Below are 20,510 nucleotides of genomic sequence, written 5' to 3'. Positions count from 1 at the left end.
GAAGCAGGAGTGGCTAAATTGCACAGGAGATCCATATGTGGGGCTACAAAAAGATCTCCAAGTTACTCCAGTAAATGGAAAAAAGACAAGCCGCATTATCTGTTCCAGGAAACAACTTTCAGAGCCACTAACAGGAAGATGGGCTAAATTAAAGCAGGGTACCCAAACCCCTGCATCAGAATACTAGACAGCCATTACAGCCACTAAATACAAAGCTGCAAAAGTAACGACATGTCCACTAAAGTGAGGGACTAGGTTAAATCAATTATGGTACAGTCATACAATGACTACAGATAACATAAAAGTACATCTCTTGGTAGTACCATAAAAAGATCCCCACTAAGGCCGGGCACGGTGGCTTACGCTTGTAATCTCAGCACTTTGGGAGGCCGAGGAGGGTAGACCACCTGTGGTCGGGAGTTCGAGACCAGCCTGACCAACATGGTGAAACCCCGTCTCTACTAAAACTACAAAATTAGCCAGGCATACTGGCGCATGCCTGTAATCCCAGCACTTGGGAGGCTGAGGCAGGAGAATCACTTGAATCCGGGAGGCAGAGGTTGTGGTGAGCCAAGATCATGCCATTGCACTCCAGCCTGGGCAATAAGAGTGAAACTCTGTCTTAAAAAAAATTAAATAAATAAAAAGATCCCCAAGACATACAAGTTAAAAAAAAAAAAAAAAAGATGAAACCCCGAGTACCAGTGGGTTCACATGCTGGGGAAGGTATATGTGAAAAATGGGTGGGGCGGGGGGGTGTGGGTGTCTAAAGAAGACTTTATACTGTATCCCCTTTTATATTCCTTGATTTTTTTTGGAAACCCTATTCTTGAAAAAATCAATTCACAATGATTAACTATTAAGAAACAACTTTAACTGAGCTAGATCTATATATTGTCTGTGTGGACAGGGAAAGATGGCCAAGATTTACTCTTCAACGGGAAAAAAATGCAAGGTTTAAAACCGAACAATTTGTAGAGTATAAACACAGTTTTCATTTTAAAAATGTTTTATTAAAAACATTTTGAGGGCCGGGCACAGTGGCTGATACCTGTAATCCCAGCACTTTGGGAGGCTGAAGCGGGTGGATCACCTGAGGTCAGGAGTTCAAGACCAGCCTGGCCAACACGGTGAAACCCCGACTCTACTAAAAATATAAAAATTAGCCAGGTGTGGTGGCGTGCACCTGTAGTCCCAGCTACTCGGGCGCCTGAGGCAGGAGAATTGTTTGAACCTGGGAGGTGGAGGTTGTGGTGAGCTGAGATTGCACCACTGCACTCCAGATTGGGTGGCAGAGCGAAACTCTGTCTCAGAAACAAAAACAAAAAGATATTGAGATCCTCAAATGCAAAAAAAAAGGCTGAGAAACTGTTTCAGGCTAAAGGAGACTAAAGACACATGGCAAGAGAATGCAATATGATCCCAGGCCAGATCAGATCCTGAACTAGAAACTCAACTGGACGAAAGAATATTGTTGGGACAAGTGACAAAATTTGAATGTGCAGTAGATAATAGCATTATAGCAAGTTTTAAATTTAATAACTTTACTGTCATTAATATCTTTACCCTTAAGAATCAGCCGGCTGTGGTGGCTCACACCTGTAATCCTAGCACTTTGGGAAGCCGAGGTGGGCGGATCACGAAGTCAGGAGTTTGAGACCAGCCTGACCAACATGGTGAAACCCTGTCTCTACTAAAAATACAAAAATTAGCTAGATGTCATGGTGTGCACCTGTGATCCCAGCTACTTGGGAGGCTGAGGCAAAAAAATCACTTGAACCTGGGAGGCAGAAGTTGCAGTGAGCCGAGATCACGCCACTGCACTCCAGCCTGGGCGACAGAACAAGACTCAAAAAGAGTACACACCGACTGGGTGCGGTGGCTCACGCCTATAATCCCAGCACTTTGGGAGGCTGAGGTGGGCGGATCATCTGAGAGCAGGAGTTCGAGACCAGCCTGGCCAACATGGTGAAACCCCATCTCTACTAAAAAATACAAAAATTAGCCAGGCATGGTGGCAGGTGCCTTAATCTCAGCTACTTGGGAGGCAGAGGCAGGAAAATAGTTTGAACCCGGGAGGCGGAGGTTGCAGTGAGCCGAGATAAAGCCATTGCACTCAAACCTGGGGGACAAGAGCTAGACTTCTCTCAAAAAAAAAAAAAAAAAAAAAAAGAGTACACACCGAGCCTGGCACAGTGCCGTGCACCTGCAGTCTCAGCTACTAGGTTGGGGTGGATGGCTTGAGCCCAGTTCTGGGCTGTAATGCACTATGCCAATCGGCTGTCCACACTAAGTTCAGCATTGATATGGTGACCCCCTGGGAGTTAGGGACCATCAGGTTGCCTAAGGAGGGGTGAACTAGCCAAGGTAGGAAGCAAAGCAAGTCAAAACTCTCATGCTGATCAGAAGAGGGATCACCACCTGTGAAAATGCAGCAAGACCCTGTCTCATTTATTAAAAACAAAGAAAAGAAGGAATACAGACCAAAGTAATGAAGACATGATGTATGCAACCTCCTCTCAAATGGGTCAGATGAAAACACAGCTGACCCTTAACAACACTGGCTTCAAGCTGGGATACATGTATACTTTTTTCATTCAATAAATATACTGAAAATATTTGTGGACACTTGCAACAATTTGAAAAAGCTCTCAGATCCCTATGACTAGAAATACTGAAAAAAAAAAATAAGGAAAAGTTAGGTATGTCATGAGTGCATAAAAACTGTAGACACTAGCCTATGTGTTAATTGACTGTTTATGTTATCAGTAGGCTATTAATTTTTTTTTTCCCCCACCTCAGTCTCCCGAGTAGCTGGGACCACAGGTGTGTGCCACCAGGCCCAGCTAATTTTTATTTCTATTTTTGGTAAAGACAGGGTTTCCTTATGTTGCCCAGGCTGGTCTTGAACTTCTGGGCTCAAGTGATCCGCCCAGCTTGGCCTCCCAAAGTGCTGGGATTACAGGTGTGAGCCACTGCACTCAGCCAGTAGTTAAGTTTTTGGGAGTCAAAAACTATATGTGGATTTTTGACTGCATGGGGGTTGGTGCCCCTAACCCCTGCAAAGTTCAAGGGTCAGCCCATTGTTTAGGGACAAATAAACCACTTTGACCCCTTCTTTTTTTTTTTTTTTTTTTTTTTGAGACAGAGTCTCGCTCTGTCGCCCAGGCTGGAGTGCAGTGGCGCAATCTCAGCTCACTGCAAGCTCCGCCTCCCGGGTTCACGCCATTCTCCTGCCTCAGCCTCTCCGAGTAGCTGGGATTACAGGCGCCCGCCACCATGCCCGGCTAATTTTTTGTATTTTTAGTAGAGACGGGGTTTCACCGTGGTCTCCATCTCCTGACCTCGTGATCCGCCCGCCTCGGCCTCCCAAAGTGCTGGGATTACAAGCGTGAGCCACCGTGCCCGGCCGTGACTTTGACCCCTTCTGTACTAAACTCATGGGGTTCTTGGTGGCATTCTCCAATATCAGAAGAACTTTAAAAGGGAACCACATATTGGAAAGTTATTTCTTAACTTCAGAAACAAAGCATCAATGGTACCAATCTAGAAAAAGGATTTTCATCGTCGACACCTTCTTGTTGTACAACCAAATGACTGGCAACTGGTGTTGAGGATTCAGGATTTCAGAGTTACCAGCTTTATAAGTAACAACAGTCCTGATCATCCATCTGACAGAATCTGCTGGGTGTGGTGTCTCCAGCCTATAATCCCAGAATTTTGGGAGGTCAAGGAGGGCGGACTGCTTGAGCTCAGGAGTTTGGCGAAACCCCATCTCTACAAAAAATACAAATTATTAGCTAGGTGTGGTGGCGCAAGTACGTAATCCCAGGTACTTGGGTCGCTGAAGTAGAATAGCTTGAACCGGGGAGGCAGGGGCTGCAGTGAGCTGAGATCATACCACTGGACTTGGCATTAAAAATCTGTTCAGGCAGATATCCCTTCTCTTCAATTATACCTTAATGATGCCTGGGAACTTGTTTGTTGCCTCTTGGTTGGCAGAAGCTGCCTTACCTGTTAACAATTTTTAAGCCAAACCTCTTTCTAAAGTTATTAAACCATCCTTTGCTGGCATGAAATTCAGCAGCTTTAGATCTTTCCGCTTTCTTTTGCTTTATGTTGTCATATATAACGACTTCACTTTTTCTTGAATTATAGCCTATAGGTATGCCTTTTTTTTTTTTTTTTTTTGAGACAGAGTCTCGCTCTGTTGCCCAGGCGGGAGTACGGTGGCATGATCATGGCTCACTGCAAGCTCTGCCTCCCGGGCTCACGCCATTCTCCTGCCTCAGCCTCCCGAGTAGCTGGAACTACAGGCGCTTGCCACCACGCCTGGCTAATTTTTTGTATTTTTAGTAAAGACGGGGTTTCACTGTGTTAGCCAGGATGGTCTTGATCTCCTGACCTCGTGATCTGCCCTCCTTGGTCTCCCAAAGTGCTGGGATTACAGGCGTGAGCCACTGCACCCGGCAGGTATGCCCTTCTTATAGCAACCCTGTACGTACACAAAAGCTGCAAGTTTTATTTATTTATTTTGAGACAGAGTCTCATTCTGTCATCCAGGCTGGAGTGCAGTGGGGCAATCATAGCCCACTGCAGCCTCCTGGGCTCAAGTGATCCTCAGCCTCCTGAATATCTGGGACTACAGGCATGCGTCACCACACCCAGTTAATTTTTATGTTTATAAAATATTAAAAGTTTGTTTTCACCATGATGCCCAAGCTGGTCTTGAAATCCTGGGCTCAAGCGATCTGCCCACCTTGGCCTCCCAAAGTGCTGGGACTACAAGTGTGAGTCACAGTGTCCGGCCTTGCATTTTCAATATGATAAAAAGTGCAAGGATTTAGCACCTGCTAGCACAGCAGTAGTGATGGCTTCAGGAATTTTTTCTTTTTTTCATTTACAGTGGTCCTTATGCTGGATTAATCTTGAAATGGCAGGCAAATACAGCTGCAGACCTCAAACTACAGTGCATATCAAGCAATTCAAGTTTTTCTTGTAATATTATAACTTTTTTCTACTTCTGAGCAACACTTCCAGCATCACTAGTGGCACTTCGTATGGATCCCATTGTGTTACTCAAGGCTTACGATATTGCAGTAACATGATTAAAAAATACACGAGAATTGCGAGAGATCACTTTACTGTGATACACAATTTACTGAAAAGAACTGCTCACGTGAAGATGTACAACACACAGTGTTTTAAGTAGAAATTTGCAACAATTGAGCTCACCATAATAGCAATAGGAGGTGGCTTCAAAATTATTACAGTATGTGCTGGTTAATTTTATGCAGTTGGCTGGGCTTGGTGGCTCACACCTGTAATCCCAGGACTTTCGCAGGCCGAGGTGGGCAGATCACTTCAAGTTAGGAGTTCAAGACCACCTTGGCCAACACAGTGAAACCCCATCTCTACTAAAAATACAAAAATTAGGCCAGGTGCAGTGGCTCACACATGGTAATCCCAGCACTTTGGGAGGCCGAGGCAGGTGGATCACCCAAGGTCAGGAGTTCAAGACCAGCCTAACCAACATGGCGAAACCCCATCTCTACTAAAAATACAAAAATTAGGCCAGGTGCAGTAGCTCACACTTGGTAATCCCAGCACTTTGGGAGGCTGAGGCGGGTGGATCACCTAAGGTCAGGAGTTCAAGACCAGCCTAGCCAACATGGTGAAACCCCATCTCTACTAAAAATACAAAAATTAGCCAGGCATGGTGGCGTGCACCTGTAATCCCAGCTACTCAGGAGGCTGAGGCAGGAGAATCGCTTGAACCCGGGAGGCGGAGGTTACAGTGAGCCGAGATTGCACCACTGTGCTCCAGCCTAAGCAACAAAGTGAGACTCTGTCTCAAAACAAAACAAACAAACAAAAAACAAAAATTAGCCAGGCGTGATGGTGCACACCTGCAATCCCAGCTATTCGGGTGGCTGAGGCACAAGAATCACTTGAACCCCGGAGATGGAGGTTGCAGTGAGTTGAGATCGTGCCACAAGACTCCAGCCTGGGTGACAGAGAAAAGAATCTGTCTCAAAAAAAAAAAAAAAAAAAGCAGTTATGATTTAATACTGTACTACTATGTTTGTTTACATTTCTTTCAACTGTGAATGGTACCATGTAGAGTCAGTGTTTGTGTGCACAAGTTTTGATAAGTTTTAACTTTTTGTAATAGATTTGTGAATATTTTATGCTAGTAAATGATGAAACAGACTAGTACCTACTTATATTTTACGCATTCATAACATGCTTAACTTTTTCTTAATCTTACCGATATTTCTAGGCTATACGTCTGTTGTTTCAAATTGTTGCAAATCTCCAAAGAAGTTTCCAATATATTTATTGAAAAAAAATCTGCACATAAGTGAACCAGTGCAATTCAAACATGTTGCTGAAGAGTTAACTCTCTATGTGTATGTACACCATAAACACGAAAATGGTAAAGCAAGTGTGGCAAATGTTAGAATCTGGATAAGGCCCTATGAGAATTCTTTATTCTCAAGCTTTTTCCTGAGTTTGAATTTATCTCAAAGTTAAAAAAAGAAGAAGGGGCCGGGCACGGTGGCTCACACCTATAATCCCAGCACTTTGGGAGGCCAAGGCGGGCAGATCATCTGAGGTCGGGAGTTCGAGACCAGCCTGACCAACATGGAGAAACCCCGTCTCTACTAAAAATACAAAATTAGTTGGGCATACTGGTGCATGCCTGTAATCCCAACTACTCAGGGGGCTGAGGCAGGAGAATCGTTTGAACCCAGGAGGCGGAGATTGTGGTGAGCCGAGATCGCACCATTGCTCTCCAGCCTGGGCAACAAGAGCAAAAAACTTCATCTCAAAAAAATAAATAAATAAAAAAGAAGGAAGAGTACGTGTGTACAAATATGAAAGAAGGCAAAATAAGCTTCAGAGGATGAATCCATCCGGGTGATCACTTCCTCTGGGGCCTCATGGCACATTTTACAAACATCTCTTATAACTCCTAATGTTAACAGTATTAAGTGGTATTTACTGAGCACTTACTGTGTATCAGGCATTATTATAAGTTCTTTTAATTAACTTAATGACTCCACACAAAGTTCTGAGGTAGGTGCAAAGATTCTCATTTAGAGGGAACTGAAAAACAAGGAGGGTAAATTGCCCAGGGCGTGAATGGAAGAACAGAACTGGGTCCAGGGAGTCCAGTCCAGAGCTGACAGCCATATTGCACAGCATGGTGACTGCTGGTCACTGCTCTCAAAGACTGAAGTATGGCAGCAGCAGCTGTTCTGTTTTGCATCATCTCTACTCTTCCAGAAGGCAGTGCATTGTAGGAAGCCTGGCTCAACCAATGTGAGATGAAGAAAGGGAGAAGTTTTGGGATAAGACGATGCCAACATGGGGCAAGAGCCAATACCACTGCCTTCAAGAGCAGACAGGCTATTTCCTAGCAATGAAAGATAAGAAATTCCTAGGTTTGTTTAGAAAATGTTACTCTGGTACCCAGGAATGGAGGAAGGCTATGCACACCTGAAGTCCCCAAACCTCTTCAGGGTGTCATCTGAAAACTTTGCACACAAGACCAGAGGAGATGGAATGACAGAATTTCCCACAAAATGACAGTGAACATTCCAGTCTGTCAAGCAGAGACAAAGAAGTATGGCGAGAGTGGCTGGATATGGGGCAGACAATGGATAGAGGTATCCTGAAAAAGAAGTCTGTAGCCCAACATCTGGTTCTGCCAACTCCCACAGGCTGCTAGCACTCACCGCAAAGCAGCCAATCACATCGTTCTCTGCAAACTTGTCTCCGTAGTTTTCAAACCGGCTATTGGTGGACTTCTTCCCAGTGCCTCCATAGCCATAGGAGAAAGGCTCTTCGCCTGACGGAAGAAATAGGCAAAGGCAGGTTAAACCTGCGATGGTCATAACAGCCTCGATGGCTGCCACATACTTTTATTTTTGAAGAAGAAAATCATTTTCTTTACTGGTTTTATTAATCAGATGCCTTTTTAAAATAGGGGTGGGGAAGGGTGAAAGGAAGCCCTTAATGATGTAGAACTTGGAGGGCTTGATGGGTTTCATTGTCCAGTCTGGGAGTAGGAGCTCAACTGAATTACTCTGCACAAAAGGGAGAATTTGAAAAGAAAGGGAGGAAAGGAAGACAGGAGCTGGGATGGAGGAGAATGGCTGTATGCTGAGATGCAACCCTTCCTTGTGACACCCAATATTCAGTCCAGTCTACTCGTGGTAGAAATCAGTGAAGGGGCTGGATTTTGCTCCTGGAGACCATGAGGACTGACCCCTGGGAAAGGTACTGGATTTCCTCAGGCTACAGAACTGGGTGCTGAAGTGATATGACTGAGAGATCCCAAGGGCTCTGGCAGACACCTGAGTTAGAGATTCCTGGCAGAACCCAAAGAGTATGCTGCTAGAAAAGCAGGGGCCGACAAGCATGAATGCCAGGCCTGGTTCTGCTACAAACCAGCTATGTGACCCTGGATATGGTGCTTCACCCTTCTGGACTGTTTCCCCATCCCTATCAACTGCCACCACCTACATCTCAAAACGGAGACAGAGATAAGATGAGATGACCTACGAGTCTTAAATAAAAAGTGCTAACACATATGGAAATGAAAACTGTATACTTTTTTTTTGTGCTAACATATCTACCTTTTTGAGGAGGTACCAATTTATGGGGTACATGTGCAATTCTGTTACATGCACAGATTGCATAGTGGTCAAGCTTTTAGGGTGTTCATCACCTAAAAAACGTACATCGTACCCATTAACCAATTTCTCATCCTCCTCCCCCTTGCTACTCCCTAACACTTCTGAGTCTCCATCATCTATTATTCCACTCTCTAAGTCCATGTGAACACAGTTTTTAAACAAACACTGGTGAGTGAGAATATATCTACTTTTAAAGATTAGTCTTAAGTGGTCAGGCAATTATGGACCAGGATAATGGCTCAAGTGTTAAAACAGCAAAAATTTGCAATAAATTTAAATGAGTCCCCTACAGAAGGGGACTTGTTAAATAATGCAACTATAAAATGGAAAATTATGCAGTAGTCAAAAAGCTGTAATTATTTACAAAAATATGCTCATCATACATTAAAACAAGGCTATACAAAGTAGTCCCAGTGTGATCCAGTTTGAATATGTACAAAAAAATAAATGTCCGGAAGACTACAAATAGAATGTTAACATTGGTTAGTTTATCTCACAGGTTTAGGAAGGATTTTCATTTTTCCCTTTCTGTATGGCCTGAATTCTTACAAGCAACACATATTATTTTCATAATTAGAACGTCTGTATGATCATAAACGGAAGCCAGAAGGTGTCAGCGTTGGTCAGAATAATCAGTCACTTGCGACCAGAAGGTCATTGAAGCCTGGGGACCCACAAAATTCAAAACCTTTCAATAGGCAGCCCCTGCCTCTCTCCCAACTAGCCCTGGCCTCACTGGTCTCTGCTCCCCTTTTTCCTCCAGGTTAGGCTCTGGACAGAAAATACAGACAGAACTTAATGGAGCTTGGGAACTTATTTGCAGCTTGGTTTACGGACAGGAGACACTGATCCTTTTTACAGGAAGGGAATAGATTCCTAAAGAGAACTCTGGACCCTCTCCTAAAAGATGAAGGGTAACAATTGATTCTTCACAGAAAAGTTGTTTCATGACCATAGTCCTCTCAGTTGAATACAGCACGACAGAGACAGTGGCATGTATCTAATCCTTGTACCTGTTCCACTTCAGTCTAGTTCTATTCTAAGTCTGACACTGGAAAAGGAAGCTTAGGAGCCTTGAAAATCCATGGGTAGGGACAGTCACTATTCTCTGGACTGCAGAGCTGACCCCTCCTTACCTAGCTGGGTGCTGCAGGAGTCCAGAGACCAGCCGATACGGACCACGTGGGGGTCAGGCTCTGTAGATGGAAGGTGCTTCACGGAGATTTCCTCATTGATCTGAGGAAAGAGGACAAAAGGGCTCAGGGTTGCTTCTCTGGAGGCCATAGGTTATGAGCCAATATAGGAGGGAAGCATATCAGGCATTAAAAAATAGCAGTGGCTTTTCTTGCTGGAGAAGAAGCATTTAAGCAGCTCTGAAGAGCCTGTTGAACTGAAGCCAGGGCCTCCAAAGGGATCAGTAGAGTATAGGGCCACCGAGACACGCATTTCAAAATACAGTTATCTTTTAGCGTAAGAGACTCTTGTAACATCTGGTAGAAAGATAAACTGTTACAGTGTCTTTAGAAGGTAATCTAGAAGTCTTGGCTGGGCGCGGTGGCTCACGCTTGTAATCCCAGCACTTTGGGAGGCCAAGGCGGGCGGATCACGAGGTCAAGAGATCGAGACCACAGTGAAACCCCGTCTCTACTAAAAATACAAAAAATTAGCCGGGCGTGGTGGCAGGCGCCTGTAGTCCCAGCTACTCGGAGAGGCTGAGGCAGGAGAATGGCGTGAACCTGGGAGGCGGAGCTTGCAGTGAGCCGAGACTGCGCCACTGCACTCCAGCCTGGGCGACAGAGCGAGACTCCGTCTCAAAAAAAAAAAAAAAAAAAAAAAAGAAGGTAATCTAGAAGTCTCTATCAAAACTGTAAATGGCTGGGGATGGTGACTCACACCTATAATCCCAACACTTTGGGAGGCCAAGGCAGGAGGATGGCTTGAGGCCAGGAGTTAGGAACCAGCCTGGTCAACATAGGAAGACCCCATCTTTACAAAAACATTAAAACAACAAAACAACAAAACCCCGTAAATGCACATGCTCTATAACTCAGCATCCTATAGATACACAAATATGTGGACAAGTATGTCTATGTATGTGTGAATGTATTTGTATATGCAACATTCTGTGCAGCACTGGATGTATATATGTGCATATATATATATATATATATATTTTAACATCAGAAAAAATATCAATAAGGCACTGATTATGGTATATCCATGCCACAAAATATGATGCAACAGTTAAAAAGAGCGAAGCAGGCCGGGCATGGTGGCTCATGCCTGTAATCCCAGCACTTTGGGAGGCCGAGGTGGGTGGATCACCTGAGGTCAGGAGTTCGAGACCAGCCTGGCCAACATGGTGAAACCCCATCTCTACTAAAAATACAAAAAATTAGCCATGCGTGGCGTCATGCACCTGTAATCCCAGCTACTCGAGAGGCCGAGGCAGGAGAATTGCTTGAACCCGGGAGGCAGAGGTTGCAGTGAGCAGAGATTGCGCCACTGCAGTCTAGCCTGGGTAACAAGTGAAACTCCGTCAATAAAACAAAACAAACAAAACAAACAAACAAACAAACAAAAACAAGGAGCAAAGCAGTACATTGGGCTAATGTACTGCTACAGAAAAATGTCCAAGATACAGTATTAAGTTAAAAAAAAAAAAAGCCTTCTGACTTAATTTCGTATTAAAAGACTAGACTGCCAAATATCCGTATCTACCTGCGGCCTCACTGGCTTTTCAGACACACATTTTAAAATCTCTGAAATCAGGATCCATCTTACAAATGTGATGAGAAAGCACTGTGTAAGCTGGGTGTGGCAGCTCATGCCTGTAATCCCAGCACTTTGGGAGGCCAAGGCAGGCGGATCACCTGAGGTCGGGAGTTCAAGCCCAGCCTGATCAATATGGAGAAACCCCATCTCTACTAAAAATACAAAAATTAGCCGAGCCTGGTGGCACATGCCTGTAATCCCAGCTACTAGGGAGGCTGAGGCAGGATAACTGCTTGAACCCAGGAGGCAGAGGTTGCGGTGAGCCGAGATCACGCCACTGTACTCCAGCCTGGACAACAAGAGTGAAACTCCATCTCAAAAAAAAAGAAAAAAAAAAAAAAAAAAAAAAGAAAACACTGCGTAGTTTATTTAGTTGCAGTGTTTCTCTGAGAGGTACATAAAATAATGTGCCTCTAAAAACTGGGGCTAACAGTACCTGTTTCCAGATGGTACTGTGAGGATTAATGGAGATAATCCATGTAAAGAGCTTGGTGCTGAATCTTGTGTATGCAAAGAGCTCTATGCGTTATTAGCTATCATCAGTAAGTTTGGATACACAAATCACAGGTAAGAAATTGTTAACACAGAAGTCCCCTCCAGGGAGTGGGATGGTAGGATGGGGACTGACAGGACATGGGAATAACGTGTTTTTTTTTTTTTTTTTGAGACAGTCTCACTCTGTCGCCCAGGCTGGAGTGCAGTGGCGTGATCTCGGCTCACTGCAACCTCTGCCTCTTGGGTTCAAGCAATTCTCTGCCTCAGCCTCCTGAATAGCTAGGATTGCAGGCACCTGCCACCATGCCCGGCTACTTTTTTTGTATTTTTAGTAGAGACGGGGTTTCACCATCTTGGCCAGGTTGGTATTGAACTCCTGACCTCGTGATCCACCTGCCTCGGCCTCCCAAAGTGCTGGGATTACAGGCGAAAGCCACCACGCCTGGCGAGAATAACGTGTTTTATCCTGTACTCTTCCGTGCTGTCTAAACTTTTGTTAAACATGAGCATGTATTATTTTCATAAACATAACTTGACATGGAACTGTGGAGAGATGACAGCAGAGGCTGGCCTAAGCTGGCAGTTCTTTGCCCTGTTCTCCCTCTGGCCTCCCTTTGATAAGTGACATCTGAGTCTATTCTTTCTAGATCACTTTTCTTCCAAACAACTTCTTTTCTCAGTTCTACAAACATGTCATCACTACACTGGTTGACTACATAATACCTGGGTCGAATCTCGCCAAGGAAATATCTGCTTGATGAAGCAATGTACGGTTGGCCTGCTTTTCTAATATGATATTTAGCAATGATGTAGTTCTCTTGAGTTCATCACAGTTTTGTCTGCTTGGACACAGTATTGCACAATCCAATCTCTTTTGCAGTTGTAGCTCTGACCAAGGTGGCTGGTATCAGGATATTACAATGGATGGACTTCTCTGTCCCTTCCCCTTCTCTTGCTCCTACTCACCTTCATCTCGAAGCACACACGGCCCCTTCTGACCCCATAGCTGGCACGGGCTCCTGACCACAGGTATGCAAAGCCCTCAATTGTGAGCGGATAGCCACTACTCCGATCTCGGGCCACCTTGAAGTGGAGGTCGCAGTTATCTGTGAAGGAAAAAGCCCACAGTTGGCTGATGTTTTTGTTTTGTTTTGTTTTCTTGAGACGGAGTTTCACTCTTTTTGCCCAGGCTGGAGTGCAATGGTACGATCTTGGCTCACCGCAACCTCCGCCTCCCAGGTTCAAGTGATTCTCCTGCCTCAGCCTCCTGAGTAGCTGGGATTACAGGCATGTATCACCACACCTGACTAATTTTGTATTTTTTAGTAGAGACAGGGTTTCTCCATGTTGGCCAGGCTGGTCTCGAACTCCTGGCCTCAGCTGATCCACCTGCCTCGGCCTCCCAAACTGCTGGGATTACAGGCGTGAGCAACCACGCTCGGCCTGGCTGATGTTTTAAAAGTCCTAAGAAAGAAACAGGCAGAGGGAAGTTCCCCAAGTGCTGACCAGGAGTACACAAGTGAACACATCATGGAGGCAGTTTCAAAAGGAACCAGCACACCCCGAACCTCTCCGCCTTTGAGTAGGGAGGATGTGGAGTACTGCAAATCGGCCTGTGTGACCTCAGAGAGGAACTGGGGTTCTTTATCTGGTGGGATCCAAGGATGGGCTTCAGGGGTATCCTCAGAAATTGTCAACAAATGTCTTTGGTGGGGATGTGTATTTGCTAGGGAGAGGGTCCATATCCTCAGCAGTTTCAAATTAATTTTTTTTTTTTTTGAGACAAGGTCTCGCTTTGTCATCCAGGCTAGAGTATGGTAGCATGATCTCGGCTCACTGCAACCTCTGTTCTCCTGCACTTAAGCCATCCTCCCACCACAGCTCCTGAGTTGCTGGGACTACAGGGATATGCCACCATGCCCGGGTGATTTTTATATTTTTCGTGGACAGGGTTTCGCCATGATACCCAGGCTCAAACTAGTTTTTAGAATACAAAAAGGTTAATCACCACCACCATATATTCCTACCACCCTCTGTGCTAAATTCTATCAATTTGGGAGCCAGACTTCTGTTTCCAATAGCTATACAGGGATCTGACCCTGATCCACATCTGCCACCCAGGAACCAATGCTCAGGTGCCCCATAGGCTCTTAATTCCTTTCATGGGCCTAGAACTCTCCTACTGTTGCTCTTACCCTTCTCAATATTCTCAGTATTCAAGGAGCCAGTCACGCCTCCAAGAAAGCCTTTCCTAACCATCCCTCCCATAAGGCGCTCTCCTTTCTCTGAAGGCTGACCGCCATGGTCTGTACATTTTCATTTCATCAGACGCTGCCTCATGAACCACTGCCACCCAACATTTTTTAAACAATGTTTACCTCTACTCTGGGTAGATTTTGTCTTCGAGAGCTTGTGATATTAGAGATTGTGTATATTTTTATCTCTTACTGAAGCATGTAGCCAGTGCTTTATAAACATAAGCTTCTCTAGAAATAGATGAATAAATTGCTGCTTATCTTCTGCTCTGTTGAGAAGTGCAGTGTTCTCAGACCTGATTGGGCTTCTGGGTGCGTGTAAAAATTTAGATTCATAGGCTCTACCACTTAGACTCTGACTAGGAGGTCTGAGCGAAAGGACTTTTATAATAATTCCTCCAAACGCTCAGATGCACAGTGAAGGTGAAAGCCACTTATCCAGTGGAAAAAAAACTGAACTGGAGGACAGACAGCAGGGCGGGCCAGGTTACTGCCTCACAGGACACAGTGGCATTGGTTTCACCAGGAACGTGAGCAGCTGATGGAAATGGGAACTGGTTGTCAAAGAGTTAAGTTTCCCCAGCTGCACTCAGATTCCCTTCCTGATTAGATGATGACCCCTGTGTGTACAGGGCGGTTCAGGGTTTCCCAAATTGCTCCTATATCCACTGAGGAGTATCCCTGAAAATCCTCTGAGGTTATTACGGCAGATTTACTCCTTCCTGAAGGGAAGCTCAGAGAAGTAGAATGACTTGCCCAGGGTCCCACTGCTAGAGTTGGGAGTAGGTCTTTTGCCTCCAAACCAGTACTCTTGCTCCAGAGCTATGCTGTGTCTCACATGTGGACTAACAGTGTCTCTGGACGGTGCCAGGCAAGGATTCTGGTGAAGGTCAAGACACGATGTCCCCACACTGACTGTAAGGCAGAATTAGATGCACACTCCAAAGACTTACAGGTGTCAATAGCAACAAGCGTATCATCAAAGTCATCTTCATCCTCTTCGGCAGGAGGCTGAGGAGAGCGGCCCCTGTATTAGAAACAGGGGTTAAGTCACACAAGAACAATGGGTAAGCACAAAGGAAAGAAAATGAATGTTCTGCTGTAATCTATGAGGGGCCTCCAGACTGCTTCCTGAATCTCCATTTCTTTCCACAGAGGTGGGCAAAAGAACTCTGAAACCCTACATCCTTGCAAGGAGAGCAATGACTGTCAACTCCTACGGTGGAGACAGGGATTGGACAAGGCATGCTCTGCTGAACGGGGGCATCAGAATCATTTAGGGAATTTTTTCAGTCTTTTTTTACACCCTAAGATTCTGATCCATACCCTCTGCATGTTGACAACCACTTCCACACTGATCTCTATTACTGTTTGGAGGCTGCAGTATCCCAAAAGGGTGCTGGCCAGGAAGGGGAATGTGCAAGAGCCTAGATAAATCCCAATAATTACTATCTATCCATGTACCAGGCTTCTTAAAATCCTCCATCTGTAAGAATTTGAGATGACCCATTTTTTTCTGTGTCCTAAATTATAAATGATATTCATTTTCCTACCAAAATATTAAAAAAGGGACTTAACACTGTTGGTTTCTGCTGTACAGGAATGAGGAAGAAGGGTAGAAAGGTAGAGTCTAACACTCAGGGTCCTGCCTGGACAGTCTGGGTGGTTGCAGTGCACTGCATGCACAGATGGGGAGCCCATGCCCATTTGGCTGCTGACTCTCCCAGCAGCAGGCTTCCCTCTGGTGGAGGGCCCCTCTGGCCTCGCCAGGCCAGGGCTAACACGGATGAGCTGTGCTCATCACATGTTGTCCATTCTAGGAAACCTTCCCTGCCAGCCCAGGATCAGAGCGAGTGTTCTTCCTTTGCTCTCCATCAGTAAGTAGCTTCCAGGCCTCTGCTCTGTGGGAAGCAGTGGAAGAACCCCATATGAGGTGGGCTCCATGTCCTAACTTAAATCATAGCCTATGAGATCCAGGCCCTGTCTTGGAGAGTAACAAGCTACTTAGAAGGTGGACTCCGCTAGATAGGAAATAGAATGTCAGATGACTGGTCCAGATGAGTACAGTGGCCATTCCTAGTTTTCACAATTGCGAAAGGCTTCAGACAGGAACTGAAGGAAGGAAGGAGGGAAGGGAAGGACTTGGTCTGGAGGGAAAGGAGGGAAGGGCTTGTTAGGGAAGGGAAATGACCAAAACAGAGGCTGCTCCCTCTTCTGAACTCCTGAAACTCACCTGCATCCTGACTACTCACCTCAGAGGTTGTGGCTTACTTGTGTATGTCCCATACTGGAACAACAGAAGGCAAAACCCACTGTCCATCTGTATGTTGCTAGTGTCCAGCCCAAGAGTGGGCACTTCGTGACAGCACTGTGAGAGCTGACTGAACAAGTGGATGAATGGGAAGAGGATGTGTGTTTGGGAGTAGTGTTAGGAAATAGATCTTTCTTTCATTACGGGTATCAAGCAGCTGACTGCAGGGGCAGTAAGGCAAAGGACAGAAGAGGCAGGCTGGCATCTCACGTGAAAGTCTAAGATATTTAGAAGTTACCCCGCAGGTAAGAAGGGAGGAACTGGGGGAAGGACCAAAAGTTTAGGAAAGCTGAATCTGGTAGTAAGTACAGGAAGGGATAGGAAGTGTGAAACAGAGGGAATCTCTACTCAGCCCCTCTAGGTTAGTGCAAATGTCCTCAGCAAGCACGAGACTATAGATAGAGAGACCTACCAGAGCAAGGGTGACTACTGCCTCATACACCCACCTCCTATCCTCTCGGTGCTCAAAGTACCCCCGTCCCCGGTTTTCTTCATAAGGCCTCTTTCGACTCTGGAATTGCTGCCTGTCTGGCTTGAGTTGAGAAGCTTCAGGCGGGAGGAAGCTGGTGGGTGCTCCTTGCTTCATCTCTGTCTTCATTTCTATTGCCAGGACAAATTCAGATGGTCAAGACACTCGCAAGCTCCCCAGCTATCACTTTTCTGGTCCCTTTTCCCTTGGGAGATGTGAGCAGGATCCTCACTACAGTGATGAAGGGCTGGGCACAGGCAGCTTGCTGAGTTCAACAGAAGCCTGCTGAGCCAGCCAAGAAGGCCGTACTGGAGAACAGGGCTAGGATCTGCGATGCCATGACCCTAAATTCTCCAATTTCTCTTCCCAAAGAACCTCTCCGCCTTAGTTCTTACAAAGCTTCTTCAGTCTGGCAAGGGAGCAGGAGAGGATGAATTCAACAGGGTACTGTGGTCCTGCAGCTAACTCTACAAGCTTTAGTTACCCTACCAAAAGAGGCCAGAATCACTCTGGTTAAGCCATCCCATAGGTGCAATAACCTCTTTAAGTCATACCATTAACAGAAAGTCAGGAAGGGATACCGTGCTGTGGACCACGGGTAAGTCCTAGTCTCAGGCAGACTCCAGGAATCAGTGCCTAACCAAGAGCAAACCATAGATGTAGGCTACCTTCATTTCTCCCACAGCATTAATCCCTGATGCTGAAGCTCATTCACATCTACTCATTTCTGCATTCAACCCCAGACCATTTTGGATCACTCCCCACCTCTGAAGCTCATTCACATCTACTCATTTCTGCATTCAACCCCAGACCATTTTGGATCACTCCCCAGCTTTGGCATGTGGACCACATCTCTCAGAAAAGTCTCCTGGTTCTCTAGGGCTGGGATAGTGCTCAGCCATCCTGAAGAGAGCTTCCCTGGTTCCCAGCAATAGGTTGGGCTCACACAGGGCTCCTGATGAATGTCTGTGGATAACGGCACAGAAAATATTCTCCTGTGGCTGAATGATCCTACAAGTCTCACAGAGCCTGACACAAATCTGCAGTTTAACCTACATTCAGTAAAGTTCTGAGCCACCCACAAGAAACGTCTGGGGATTTAACTTTGTGGATGAACCAGAATGGCATTAGACAAAATCAACCAGATACACTAAGAAAAGGCACTGCGGGGCCACAACATAGTAAAAGCAGCACAAAACTGGGGGTCAGTCCGGACTCCATCAGTTCTCAATAGTGGGACCCTGCTTTCCAAATAGTAAGGCACAAATGATAAGGAATGCTGCTTATTAACCAAAAGGACTAGCCTGGGAGCAAGTGTGCTAGGTTCTAGCCCCAGCTCTGCCATCGGACAAGCCAACTCCTCAATCTATAAAATGGGGAGGAGAGGCCAGGTGTGGTGGCTCGCACCTGTAATCCCAGCACTCTGGGAGGCCAAGGCAGGCAGATCATGAGGTCAGGAGATTGAGACCATCCTGGCCAACATGGTGAAACCCCATGTCTACTAAAAACACACAAAAAATTAGCTGGGTGTGGTGGTGCGCCTGTAGTCCCAACTACTTGGGAGGCTGAGGCAGGAGAATCACTTGAACCTGGGAGGCAGAGGTTGCAGTGAGCCGAGATCGTACCATTGTACTCCAGCCTGGGCAACAGAGCAAGACACCATCTCAAAAAAAAAAAAAAAAAAAAAAAAAAAAAGGGAAGGGAAGGCCGGGCGCGGTGGCTCACGCTTGTAATCCCAGCACTTTGGGAGGCCGAGGCGGGCGGATCACGAGGTCAGGAGATGGAGACCACGGTGAAACCCCGTCTCTACTAAAAATACAAAAAAATTAGCCGGGCGTGGTGGCGGGCGCCTGTAGTCCCAGCTACTCGGAGAGGCTGAGGCAGGAGAATGGTGTGAACCCGGGAGGCGGAGCTTGCAGTGAGCCGAGATTGCACCACTGCACTCCAGCCTGGGCGACAGAGCAAGACTCTGTCTCAAAAAAAAAAAAAAAAAAGGGAAGGGAGAGTTGGCATCATGGGGAACTTTGTTCTGTAAAGATATATACTTAACATGCTTGGGAAATCCTAAGTTTAAACAATACAACACAAGGCTGTCTATTTTTAATTTAAAAAAATATTTTCAGCAACACCAGCCCAAGAAGACACAAGGTTTTTAAATTTAATTAAAAAAAATTTTTTTTTGAGACAGAGGCTTACTGTTGCCCAAGCTGGAATGCAGTGCTGCCATCACGGCTCATGGAGCCTCAACTTCCTAGCTCAAGTGATCCTCCCACCTCAGGGTCAAGAGTAGCTGGGACTTTGCCGGGCTCAGTGGCTCACGCCTGTAATCCCAGTGCTTTGGGAGGCTGAGGCGGGCAGATCACCTGAGGTCAGGAGTTTGAGACCAGCCTGGCCAACATGGTGAAATCCCGTCACTACTAAAAATACAAAAATTAGCCAGGCGTGGTGGCAGGCGCCTGAAATCTCAGCTACTTGGGAGGCTGAGGCAGGAGAATCACTTGAACCTGAGAGGCGGAGGCTGCAGTGAGCCGAGATCGCGCCATCGCACTCCAGCCTGGGGAACAAGAGCGAGACTTCGTCTCAAAAAAAAAAAAAAAAGCTGGGACTATAGGAATGTGCAACGATGCTCAGGTAATATTTTTATTTTTTTATAGAGAAAGGGTTTTGTTGCCCAGGCTGGTCTTGAACTCCTGGACTCAAGCAATCCTCCCACCTCAGCCTCCCAAAGTGTTGGGATTACAGGTATGTAACAGCCATCGCACTCGGCCTGTTTTTATTTTTAAGCCAAGGTCTTGGCTGGGCGCGGTGGCTCACGCCTGTAATCCTAGCACTTTGGGAGGCCAAGGCAGGCGGATCACAAGGTCAGGAGATCGAGACCATCCTGGCTAACACGGTGAAACCCTCCCTGTCTCTACTAAAAATACAAAAAATTAGCCGGGCTTGGTGGCAGGAGCCTGTAGTCCCAGCTACTCGGGAGGCTGAGGCAGGAGAATGGCATGAACCCAGGAGGCGGAGATTGCAGTGAGCCGAGATCACGCCACTGCACTCCAGCCTGGGCGACAGAGCAAGACTCTGTCTAAAAAAAAAAGGCAAGGTCTTCCTGTTGCCCAGGCTAGAGTGCCGTGCACGATCATAGCTTACTGCAGCCTTGAACTCCTGGGCTCAAGTGATCCTCCTGACTCGGTCTTCTGAGTGGCTGGGACTACAGGCATGTCACCATGCTCAGGAAATTTTTAATTTTTTCTAAAGACAACAGGGGTCTCACTATGTTGCCCAGGCTAGTCTTGGATTCCTAGGCTCAAGTGATCCTCCTGCCTTAGCCTCCTAAAGTGCTAGAATTACAAGCATGAGCCACTGTGTCCTGACCTACTTTTAATTTTAGGTTTTTTTTTTTTTTTTTTTTTTTTGAGACAGGGTCTTGCACTGTCACCCAGGCTGGAGTGTAGTGGTGCAATCACAGCTCACAGCAGCCTCAAACTCCTGGGCTCAAGTGATCC

The 20,510-nt window shown here is 46.0% G+C and overlaps 1 protein-coding gene across 6 annotated transcripts in view; it reads right to left on the bottom strand.

Annotated features, from left to right (window-relative positions):
- Positions 1 to 20,510, bottom strand: part of HNRNPUL1 (heterogeneous nuclear ribonucleoprotein U like 1) — a 46,225-nt gene that overhangs the window by 18,785 nt on the left and 6,930 nt on the right. For all 6 annotated transcript variants that reach the window (XM_030795738.1, XM_030795736.1, XM_030795734.1 and 3 more), the window contains exons 3-7: positions 16,991 to 17,144; positions 15,187 to 15,260; positions 12,945 to 13,084; positions 9,845 to 9,944; positions 7,746 to 7,858 (exon numbers count right to left, since the gene is read on the bottom strand). In XM_030795738.1, coding sequence (XP_030651598.1) covers positions 7,746 to 7,858; positions 9,845 to 9,944; positions 12,945 to 13,084; positions 15,187 to 15,260; positions 16,991 to 17,144 — 581 coding nt within the window. The remainder of the gene's footprint in view (positions 1 to 7,745; positions 7,859 to 9,844; positions 9,945 to 12,944; positions 13,085 to 15,186; positions 15,261 to 16,990; positions 17,145 to 20,510) is intronic.

Source organism: Nomascus leucogenys, chromosome 17 (genome assembly GCF_006542625.1).
Source record: "Nomascus leucogenys isolate Asia chromosome 17, Asia_NLE_v1, whole genome shotgun sequence".
Lineage (NCBI taxonomy): Eukaryota > Metazoa > Chordata > Mammalia > Primates > Hylobatidae > Nomascus > Nomascus leucogenys.
Note: the sequence above shows the minus strand (reverse complement) of the source record. Positions and strands in the feature narration are given on the sequence as shown.